The sequence below is a fragment of the Poecilia mexicana genome, unplaced genomic scaffold (genome assembly GCF_051168715.1).
Source record: "Poecilia mexicana isolate PSO_F unplaced genomic scaffold, ASM5116871v1 scaffold_20, whole genome shotgun sequence".
NCBI classification, from domain to species: domain Eukaryota; kingdom Metazoa; phylum Chordata; class Actinopteri; order Cyprinodontiformes; family Poeciliidae; genus Poecilia; species Poecilia mexicana.
In genome coordinates this window covers 1,860,333-1,872,338 of record NW_028263389.1, presented here as the reverse complement: position 1 = coordinate 1,872,338, position 12,006 = coordinate 1,860,333, and the positions used below count along the sequence as shown (strand labels likewise).

The following is a 12,006-nucleotide window of genomic DNA, read 5'->3' as shown; positions in this document are numbered from 1 at the left end:
TAATCCATATAACCAATCTTTTCTTTGACATAAATAGCATATATTTCACATTCAAAGACTATCACACCATTGGTAAATGAAACATTACTTTCTATCAAAAATTAAAATACACCTAATGAGAGAAAAAGTTAAGCTAGTGGTTAAGGTCAGTCCAGCAGCTTCTGCCCCTATATAAATAAAAATCCAATAAATAACTATAAACAGTCTCCACTACAGAGCAACGGCTCCCAATGAACAGTTGACAGCAGTTAACTGCTGTCAACGGTGCTGTGTTGTAAAATTAAACACAGCAAAAAACATTAATTATGATAACTTTTAAAAACAAACAAAACATGACAAAATTACACATGAAGGCCATTATTTAGTTAAGTTAGTCTAAAATGCATGCTAAAATATAACACTTGTAAAAAACACAGAACTGATCCTAATACATACCAGTTTCAGACGGCAACAGAAAAAGGGAATGATCCCAGTTACTGGTTACTATGGTAACCACTAAATGTCAAGGGTGACATAACTCAAATAGAATAATAGAATGTACTTTATTAATCCCCAAGGGAAAATTGCTTATTTGTTGATAAGCTACTCCATCCAAATACTCCATTAAATATTAATAATATGAATATAACCATAACAGATAAAAGAAAGATGGCTTCCTCCACCTTCAGATTGACGCTAGTAATGCAATATGACAAAAAAATAAATGAATAAATAAACTAACAAGCATGTACATGCAAATATGTTAAATCTATAAATAATCTATGAATGGGTGCAGAGAAAATTAGATTTAAGTTACTAAGAGTTGGGCGTTGTAAAGTCTGATGGCATTGAGCAGCAGGTGGTTCAGCCCACAGCATGTGACAAGGTCGTACAGCAGCCCTGTCCTCAGTCTCATCACCCTCACTGATACAACCAAACCACAGCTGAGCCATCTGAGAACTTCTGGAGATGACAGGTCTCAGTGCAATAGCTGAAGTCTATTGTAGAGAGGGTGAAAAGGAAGGGAGAGAGGACACTCCCTTCTGGCGCCCCTGTGTTGCCAACAACACTGTCTGACACACAGTGTCACAGGCACATAAACTGTGATCAGCCAGTTACAGTCCACAATCCAGGACTATCTAACTAACAGGTGGAAACAGGGGATCCACCTGAATTGCTGTCGTCTTCTCACCTGGTAGAACAGGACGGATGGTGTTGAATGCACTGGAAAAGTAAAAAAAAACATAATTCTCACCATCGTTGCCGGCTGGTCCAGGTGAGCATATACACGGTTGATCAGGAAGATGACAGCGTCCTCAACTCCAAATTTGGGTTGGTAGACAAACTGCAAGAGCTCCAAAGTGTGATTGTACCAGGGGTTGGAGCTGCGCCGGGACGAGTCTCTCCAGGGAATTCATGATATGGGAGGTCTACAGGCCTGTAATCCTTGGAGTCACAGGGATGCTGCATTTTTGGCACTGGAACAAGGCAGGGTTTTTTTTCTACATCACAAAGACCCTCTGTAGGTACAGGTTCATGTTGAAGTTATGCTGGAGGACTACACAGAAGTTGGGTAGCACAGGCGTAGAGCACCCTCTGGCTCACACCATTAGGGCCTGCAGCCTTTGCCAGGGTGGAGTCTCACCAGCTGTCTTCTAAGATTTTTGGCAGTGATGTTTACCGTAAAGGTGGCTGGCGGATGGTTACAAGAAGAGGGAAGGAGGTGTGAAGGTGAGACTTGCGAGGGAATGAAGGACTCTGAAGAGGGGGTGGGGGAGTGGACAGCAGCAGGTATTGATGGGGGTATGGGCGGGAGGCAGTGACATGCGGTGAGGTTCATAGTTGGTGAGGGACTGAATTAATCATAATCATATTTACAAATGTAGACCCCCTGAATGTTATTGTTTACATACGGAAATTTCGCAAATGCAGATAACGCTGGAGGTCAAAGACACTATTCTTTTACATGTCATCCATAGCCGCGCTGTCGCGGTAGAATAATTCCTTTAACTCAATGAAACGTGGGAATGTAGGTTTATTAAAGTAGTGTTACGCTCCACAACAAAAGGAGAAACCTCTAAAGTACAATTCAAAACCACTTCTTACGGTGGCCGACAGGTGCAAATGCGCAGCAAAAGAGAAAACATGCAAACAAAAGAAAAGACACCCCCCCGAATCAAATGCAGCAAACAAAAAAGAAAACACCCCCGAATTAGAAAACACCCCCGAATTAAATGCAGCAAACAAAAAAGAAAACACCCCCGAATTAGAAAACACCCCCGAATTAGAAAACACCCCCGAATTAGAAAACACCCCCGAATTAAATGCAGCAAACAAAAAAGAAAACACCCCCGAATTAGAAAACACCCCCGAATTAGAAAACACCCCCGAATTAGAAAACACCCCCGAATTAAATGCAGCAAACAAAAAAGAAAACACCCCCGAATTAGAAAACACCCCCGAATTAGAAAACACCCCCGAATTAAATGCAGCAAACAAAAAAGAAAACACCCCCGAATTAGAAAACACCCCCGAATTAGAAAACACCCCCAAAGCAGCAATGGCGACAAAATAATTTTTGCTGTATTACACTTAAAATTACACAAATTTATTTTTTACAATGTTTTTAGGCGAGAATGTAGATGTATAGATCTGAAATATCTGCTCGGTTCATTAATAAATCACCTACTTCCAATATTGCTCCGACGTTTTCGGAGATGTCTTCTCCCGCTGCATTAACAGCCAGCTTCACTCGCAAGCTGTCAGCTGGCCGGGCGCTCCATGTAGATATTAATAAAGTATTTAATTTATTCCTGAGCAAATGGGTTTGACTGATTAAAGTTAAGCCTTCAAACATAGTTTATTTAACTGTAATGTCTTACTACCTGAGATCTGGAGAGTATTTGAAAATGAATAATATCCCTTGTATACATTAAACATTTTAGAATCAGACAGATTTTCTTTTTACTATGGAACAACTTTTATTACAAAAGGTGAAGAATAATACAGAAATAAAGAGTAAAAAACAACTGAGTCCGTTTTTTTTACTTCGTTGCTCTGTGCTTCACGTTGTCACGGTTGCTAAGCAACATAACGCCGAGATGGAGGCTAGGCAGCTAGCCGGAGGCTACAGCTTCTCTCTTCTGGTCGTCCATATTCGTGGCCTTCGAAGGATCCGTCTTCTGTAGATCGGGCCGTTTCTCACATAGACATAATAAAAGGACAGACGCCTAATGGACCGCTCTCGTGTTATCAATACATACTTATATAAGTATACAAACATAAATAAATAATCATTAATACTGAATAATATACATTAGGCTATGCATGATTATGCACGCACACACACACACACACACACACACACACACACACACACACACACACACACACACACATATATATATATATATATATATATATATATATATTGTTTTCCAGCCTACGAGTTCTGGTTTAAGAGTGATTCAGCAGCTGAGATTGGGTCCAAAATCCGATACGATATTCATCCGTGCTGTGCAGTGAATCTGTCTCTCCCTTCTTCCTCACGTCGTAGGAAACCTTCAAAACAAAAACGGGACATTTTCGAGTTATCCTACGTTGACTGAGTTAAATAATTAAATAATAGCCATTGTCATCTGTGTAAACTTCGCTGGTGAATGTTATGATTTTTATAATATTGTTTCATTTCTATAGTAGGCTCTTGTATCAGATAATCTAAATGTTGGAGAATGACTGAAACATTTTAAGATTTACGGAATCTCGGTTAGCTGTCAGAGCGGGGGCTGAACACCAAGCACTATAGCTAGCATTAGCTGGTATTTCGCCAGTGGACATAAATACAGTATAGTAATATTCTAATCACAAAAATACACAGTAATATGTCCATTACTTGCGAAAAGTCTGTCGAGCCCTCACGTCAGTAGTCCGTCGATCCGATCAACAATATTCCGCAGTGCTGAAGGCATCTTCTGCTGTTTTGGTTGAGCAAAGCAAAGTGTATTTGCGCCGGAGCAGCCAATCGTGGGGGGGGGGGGGGGGGTACTCTTTTATTATGTCTATGCTTCGAAGGATCAGTTTCTCAGGGCCCTTGAAAGGATGCAGAGCCTGAATTCGGACACAGCTATTTTTTGTTAGACTCCGCATAGTGGTCTGGAGCACTTCCGTTTTCAACACTTTTTGTTTGCTGCATTTCATTCGGGGGTGTTTTCTAATTCGGGGGTGTTTTCTAATTCGGGGGTGTTTTCTTTTTTGTTTGCTGCATTTCATTCGGGGGTGTTTTCTAATTCGGGGGTGTTTTCTTTTTTGTTTGCTGCATTTAATTCGGGGGTGTTTTCTAATTCGGGGGTGTTTTCTAATTCGGGGGTGTTTTCTTTTTTGTTTGCTGCATTTAATTCGGGGGTGTTTTCTAATTCGGGGGTGTTTTCTATTCGGGGGTGTTTTCTTTTTTGTTTGCTGCATTTAATTCGGGGGGGGTTTTCTAATTCGGGGGTGTTTTCTAATTCGGGGGTGTTTTCTAATTCGGGGGTGTTTTCTTTTTTGTTTGCTGCATTTGATTCGGGGGTGTGTCTTTTCTTTTGTTTGCATGTTTTCTCTTTTGGTGCGCATTTGCACCTGTCGGCCACCGTAACTTCTTTCTCGCTCTCTATATCGACCAAAATACGCACAGCCTCGTTGCCATAGCAACTGACAACAACGCCATTTCAGTTTCAGCGTTCAACACCAAAAAACACTCAAATATTTCCCACACAAAGCACAGAACATTCAGTCTGTTGCAGTAGTATGGCTTTAGGCTTAATGTTTTGCGATTATAGCTACCGCTATTAGTTCATCCAAAGCCAAGTCTTATCATATTCAAAACCAATGCGATCTGCTTTGAATATAGTGGTCGACCGCTCATGTTTGGTGAGGCTTCTTTGAAAATTATTTAAGTCACAAAATCCCTTCTGAGTTCACACAGTGCCACAAGCTGAGAAAAGAAGGTAAGGGAAGTAGAAAAGGGAGTGTCGAACAGAACATCCACTAAGTCAGTCTTTTCTGGTATACCACTCCGTTTGAGAAGAGCGGTACCCTTCTTTCTCCTAGTTTGAAGCAAACTTTTAGACAGAACACCGGTGTTGATCTTCCTTTAGTTATCTCCTGCTTCGATTGAAAATCCACTTTAGAAAACGGTTTAAGTGCAGAAATATACATACGTCTTCCACGTTGACGTCGGGAGAGAAGAGAAAACAATATATGCTGCACTTGACTTATCTACTAGTGACAGCGAGCTACACTTATTAGCTCGCTATCACTCTGCAAACGTGGAGTCACAAGACCAATGTCTGGGTTCATGAGCGCCCCCTGCCATGAGGCAAGAAAACTGCCTGTCTCACCTCGAATATATTCTCTGCCGTTTGTGATCGTTCCTCAGCACACGAAACACGTTACACACAGAGTTGGTGACAAAAAAAACACTGTACATAATCATACATAATCTAAATTATGGAAAATCAGTTCATATATTAAATGTCTTTTAAAAAGTTTGTTAGCAACGTACAGACAGGAGGAACATGTTCCCATTGAACAGCAGCCAGCACAGTTAGGGAGAGGTCATGCAATCGAAGCTGAGGCTCAGGTTGCTGTTGCCTCACCACCTGTGCTTTCGAGCATTTGAACGGGAAATCCTGTTTTCAGACTGAAAATGTGTGCTCTTGGACTATGGCATAAAAATTCCACCAAGCAAGCAGAGAGCTTTGCAAGCGAAGGTTTGCTCCGAGCAGAGACTAAGTGTGAGCGCGAGGAGAAGTTTTGAGTGCAATAATTACAAATTCTAAGAAGAAAGACAGGAAGTCCTGCTTTCAAAATTAAAATGTAAGCAAAAGTATTAAAAGTTTTGAGAACAAATGACATGAAATCCTGCTTTCAGACTGAAATGTGTGCTCTTGGATTATGGCAGAAAACATCCTCCATACACATGTAGCCATCATTATTGCAAAGGCCAATGTTTTGATTGTGAGAAAATGAAGCTTCCAATCATTTAACAATTAGAAGTAAGACCCTAATGAAACCAGGTTTTCAGACATCTTACAGACAGAAAGTGTCTTTATCCATAAGAGGTCACTGTTTATTCCCTTGTGTGTTGATGAACTCTGGGCAGTCACACTCTGCTGAGCTGCTTTTCGTCTTGGAGACCTGTGTGTATGTCGTCTCCTGTCGCTGCCTGCTGCTACGCATGGAGCAAGATGTTTTATCAAGAAGTTTAGATCCTCATGTTAAACAGCTCCCCCAGTGGTACTGGCTCACAATTCAAGGCCCAGTTAGTCAATAAATGGAATCTATTGGAAGTTAGAAGGGAAAACAGAAACATAAAAAAATCAGATAAAACAGTCATGACAGGTGACAACAGGTGATTTTGACTAATTTAAAGAGCATATTGATACATCATTTGCTTGGGGAGATTTTCTATCATGAGAACAGTGTAGTACTACACCTACACCAAGCTGTTATGGAGTTTCGGATCTCTTCTTGTGAAACCTGGAAGACATTACAGAGCAGTCAGAATTATTGTTGTGTTTCATGATATGAGAGTAGAACCAGTTCTGAAATTAGTAGTGAGTGAGTCTGTAGGATGCAGACCTTTTTGGAGCTATTTTTATAGTAGCTGCAGTTGGAAAAAATATGTTATAGTCAGAAAAGTGAGTAATAGCCTACACCATTTATATATTTGCAGCCTGGAGGAAGTCTGAGCAGACAGGACCAAGCCGCCGAACACCTTTACCTTTATTTTCTATTCTTCCAGCTAAGAAGTGTAATCAAATTACCATTATGGACAATGGTATATTTTGTTGTTATACAGAGTAAATGTCATGTCAAGGTTTTAATTGGAATTTGCACTGTTGATTTAGAAAAAAAAATAGATGAGGTAATATATGTATAATTTTTTATATATATATGATATATTTTCTTTATTTTCAGATAGTTACAATAGAGGGTCCACTTGAAAAGTATTTAAGGTTTTACTTTTACACAAGTACCAACATTGTTATATCTAAACCCTATAACTGGAGCTATTCTTGATTTATTTTGCTCTACATTTACTTATATGTGCATACTTTGGGTTTTCTTTTTATTGAATTTTTCAGAATTTGCACAATACTTTTTTTCACCCCACATCATCATAATGGGGGAACCAAATGAAGGAACAGTTAAGTGCCTGGAATAGACTCAACTACACTTCTAAGTACACATACTCAAATGATCATACTCACCAAATGATGATTTTGAACAGGCAGACAAGCATCATAACCCCTAATGCTGTGAGAATTGGAATTTGAACTTTAGAACTCTCAATTCCTGGGGAAATAAGAAATGGAAAAGACTGAATACATGCAAGATATAACAGCAACATGCTGGACTCAGCCTTCCAGATCAACGTTCAGCTATTCTGAGCGGATCGTGACCAGCGGAGACCGGGGAGGAGTTCTCTCCCCGGTGAATGAAGGTTGGTGTACGAACTGTGGACTGGTAAAAAGCTGCTGCTCTGAGGTGATAGAACTCATGACAGTGAAATGTCTATCGTACTCTCTGCCTCCAGAGTTTACAGCGATGTTCGTCACCATTGTTTACATTTTGCAGGTTGCTAACGGCAACAAACCATTGAAGGAGCAGTATGACACCATTAGCTCACCGTTGATTGCAGGGGACTTTAATCATGTGAAACCAGCAGACGCTCTGCCCAGTTTTTTACCAATATGTCACCTTTCCTACACGGGGAGACAACACTTTGGACTGTGTGTACCCCAACATTCACAGTGCGTACAAAACTCTTCTTCGCTCCCATCTTGGCCTCTGAAGAAGACAGTCACTGTGCCCAGGGATGCCGTCTCTGTGCTCCAGGACCATTTTCAGTGCACACATTGGCAGGTTATAAAAGAGGGAGGTACTTATGAGGGAGAGGTGGACCTGGAGGAATACACCTCCACTGTTTTGGGCTTCAAATCTAAGTGTCCTGATGATGTCACCACCACCAAGAAAGCAACCTGTTACCCAAACCAGAAACCCTGGCTGAATGCAGAGATCTGCTGAAAGCCAGGGATGTTGCTTTCAGGACAAGTGAGGCATCAGCTCTCAGAGAGGCAAGGAAAGAACTGACTTCAGGCATTGTAAGGACTTCCTGACCAACAGACCTTAGACCGTCAGGATCTATAACACTGTCTCCTCCTCCATCACCCTCAGCACTGGCTCGCTGCAGGCAGTGCACTGAGCCCCCTCTTCTTCACTCTGCTGACATATGAATGCTCGCCAAGGCACCCCAGCTTTCATATAGTGCAGTTTGCCGACGACACATCAGTAGTGGGATGCATCATGAACAGTGGTGGAGATGGTAGTGGATTACAGAAAGGACAAGGATCCTCTTCACCCCCTGTACACTGGAGGAGCTGCTGTGAAGGTGGTCTCCAGCCGCAGGTACCTTGGTGTGCAAATATCCACAGACCTCGCCTAGAGTGCCAACACCTCCTGTCTGATCAGGAAGGCCCATCAGCATCTCTACTTCCTCTGGAAGCTGCAGAGAGGTGGACATGGGAACTCAGTTCTGAGGGGCTTCTATTGCTGTGTGGTGGAGAGCGTTCTCTACACCACCATCACCATGTGGCACGGCAATTGCACTACTGCTATGAGGACGACTCTGCAGAGGGTGGCTAAGGCTGCACAGAGTACTGTGGGGAGCAGCCTTCCCTCCATCTTGGACCTCCGCACATCATAATGCAGGAGAAGGGCGCTCCTCATCCTAGACACAGTCTGTTCCAGCTCCTTCCTTCAGGCAGGAGGCTGAGGAGCATCCAGAGCAAGACCACCAGGTTGAGAAACAGTTTCTTCCCTGCAGCCGTCAAACTGCTGAATTCAGTCTGCACTTAATTCAGCTACATCTTACATTTTATTTACACACACACACACACACCCACGCACACACACACACACACACACACACACACACACACACACACACACACACACACACATATATATATATATATATATATATATATATATATATACACATAGTTACTCATTACTTATTTGTTAGACTTCTTGATCTTGAGTTCGAATTTTGTACCACAAGCAAAAATTGCAAAATGATATGACAATAAAAACTTCTTGAGTCCTTACTTTAATGTTGAATCTAAAATCCGCAAATGTAAAAGCTTCAGAAAAGAATGGATGTACTGTAGGCTCAGCAAAACTTGATTTTCCTCCTAAACTGACAAGCATCATGTTTGTTTTATTTATGTTTTGCTGACTCAGATAAAGAAAATGAGATAGTTTGCAACAATCAAAACGAAAAAGTGAGTGCATCGAAAATTCTTCAAAGAAACAGATGAGTACCTTTTCTTCCAAGAACTTGATTAGACAGCTCAATCTCTGAATGGAGAAAAAACAAATCTGAATAAATCTGATTGCTTAAATATGTTTCCATATGCAACTTTCAAATGATCCCTTGATGACTCAGTCACAGTAACATCCTTCCATATTTCTCTATTTACCTATTACTGGATCAATCAAGCGAATCTCTGGAGATGTCTGACTACCAACATCATTCGTGGCCACACAGTAATACGTTTTCCCCTCAGTGACCTGGACTCCATAATTTTCTCCTTCTCCTACTTTCATGGCTCCACTTGTGGTGTTCTCGAACCAGGTGAAGACTCTGACGGGAGGCTTAGCTCTGCTGGAGCAATGCAGCTCCACCCATCTACCTTTTGTTAAACTAATGAATGCTGAGGTGTTTTTGGGAGCATCTGAGGAAAATGTGACAAACCTTAAGATTATTGATGAGAACCAGCTGAACCATGATGTTTTAACGGGATCACTTACAGGAAACACTGAGAGTCACTTCTGTATTTGCTGTCTTGTGTTTTCCTCCAGCCACGGGATATCTGGCGAAGCAGATGATGTTGTATCCATCGTGGATCTCTGACAGAGTGATGTTCTGCTGGATTGTAGTTGTAAACGTTCCATCTTTGTTCTTCTGCATCTGTCTGTGAGGGTTTGGTTGGAGGTTGAAGGTGAGTCCAGGAGGTGATTGCGGACAGGGAGTGAGAGCTGAGCACATTATGGTGACAGAGTTCTTCTCCTTCACGTCACCTGAGATTTCAATTCTGGGGCTCCAAGCAGAATCTGTGTTTTCACATCACACACACATTTTACAGCAGACTGATTCCACTTTAAAGACACACTGAGCATAAGAAGATGGCAGATGATAAATATAAAGAAAAGATCACACTGAAAAATAAAATTAGATAAAACATCCACTTTGTGTTGACAAGCTGCATTCTTTAACTCTGGACTCTGATTCTGTTGATGATCCTACACAGCAGATGTTTAGCTTTACGGTGAAGACTCAGTTTATGGAGTTTGTCATCATAATCAATTTTCTCTTGATAAAATCACATACATAAAAATAAAATGCTCTCACCTTTAACTGTTACGTGAACAGGATCACAGGTAGCAATTGATCTAAACGGCCCGCTTTCAACTCGGAAGAAGTATTTACCTCTATAGCTTTGAATCATATGAGAAAACACAGTTGTGCAGTTTTTCTCACTCATACTTCCAATTATGTTGATTCCATATTTGCTTTTTGACCAACTGCTGTTGTGAACTATATTCTGTGGATAAGCGACAATGAAAATTGAAGTTTTTATCCAGATTCCAAATGTTTTTCTTCTGCTGTCAAACTTCATTGTCTTGTCGTCAGTAAAGCTACATGGAATTAGCAAACAGGATCCACTCAGAGAGTCAAGATGTCTTGGTGCAGTAATGTTGATTCCCTTGTGTGTCGAATGACATGCAGTCTGAACTCCTGTAAAAGTAGAGTGAAGATAGACACAATGTGTCATGACCATTTTTCTGAAGCAGTTTACGGGTCAGTTTCCTGACCCGTAAACTGCAGCCTGTTGCATGTGGAGATTTAAACAAAACAGGATCTATTTCTTGGGACTAGAAAAATAAATGCTTCCACTAATGTCTCCAAATGAAAGTGAGAGAACTAACAGCTCACCTGAAAGAAAGAAGACACACAGTAACATGCTGACTGTCAGCACGTTCTCAGACAGGGCTGCCATCACTCTCTTATATCCCTCCATCAGCTCACTGAGACAAGATGAAAGAAAAGCTTCAGTTTAAATAAAAGCTGATAATTAAATAGAATTTCAAGTTATGTCATAGAATCGTTACATTTAAATCTTCCAAAGAAAATGCAAAAAAAGGATAAAACCAAAACATCAAATTTCTGACACTATTATACTATTAGGTAATAAAAGTAGAATAATAATTAATGTTACTAGGACTCTATGGTCTCTGTAATCATTTATTGCTATTTGACAAATTTACCTCAGTAATCCACATAACTAATCTTATTGTGGCATAGATTCAACAAGGAACTGGAAACATTCCTTGGAGAGTCTGATCCATATTGACATGACAGCATCAGACAGCTGCTGCAGATTTGTTGGCTGCACATCCATGATGTGAATCTCCCGTTCCACCCCACATCCCAAAGTTGTTCTATTGGACTGAGATCTGGTGAGTGTGGAGGCCATTTGAGTTCAGTGAACTCATTATCGTATTCATGAAACCAGTCTGAGATGATTGCCGTTTTATTACATGGTGCGTTATCCTGCTGGAAGTAGCCATCAGAGGATGGGTACACTGTGGTCATAAAGGGACGGACACGGTCAGCAAAAATACTCAGGTAGATCGTGGCATCAACACGATGCTCAATTGATACTAACGGGCCCAAAGTGTGTCAGGAAAATATCCCCCACATCATTATACCAACACCAGCAGCCTGAACTGTTGATACAAGGCAGGAGGGATACATGTTTTCATGTTGTTGACGCCAAATTCTGACTCGACCATCTGAATGTCGCAGCAGAAATTGAGACTCATCAGACCAGGCAACATTTTCCAATCTTCTATTGTCCAATTTTGGTGAGCCTGTGTGAATTATAGCTTCAGTTTCCTGCTGTTAGCTGACTGAAGCGG

General features: G+C 41.1%; 1 protein-coding gene across 1 annotated transcript; it reads right to left on the bottom strand.

Annotated features, from left to right (window-relative positions):
- Positions 1–6,464: 6,464 nt before the first annotated feature.
- Positions 6,465–11,105, bottom strand: LOC106915182 (sialic acid-binding Ig-like lectin 7). The gene is made up of 6 exons (XM_088001618.1): positions 11,021–11,105; positions 10,436–10,819; positions 9,835–10,137; positions 9,504–9,758; positions 7,230–7,314; positions 6,465–6,495 (listed from the first exon to the last, which is right to left on the bottom strand). The coding sequence occupies exons 1-6, from the start codon at positions 11,103–11,105 to the stop codon at positions 6,465–6,467; spliced, it is 1,143 nt and encodes a 380-aa protein (XP_087857744.1).
- Between the last annotated feature and the right edge of the window lie 901 nt (positions 11,106–12,006).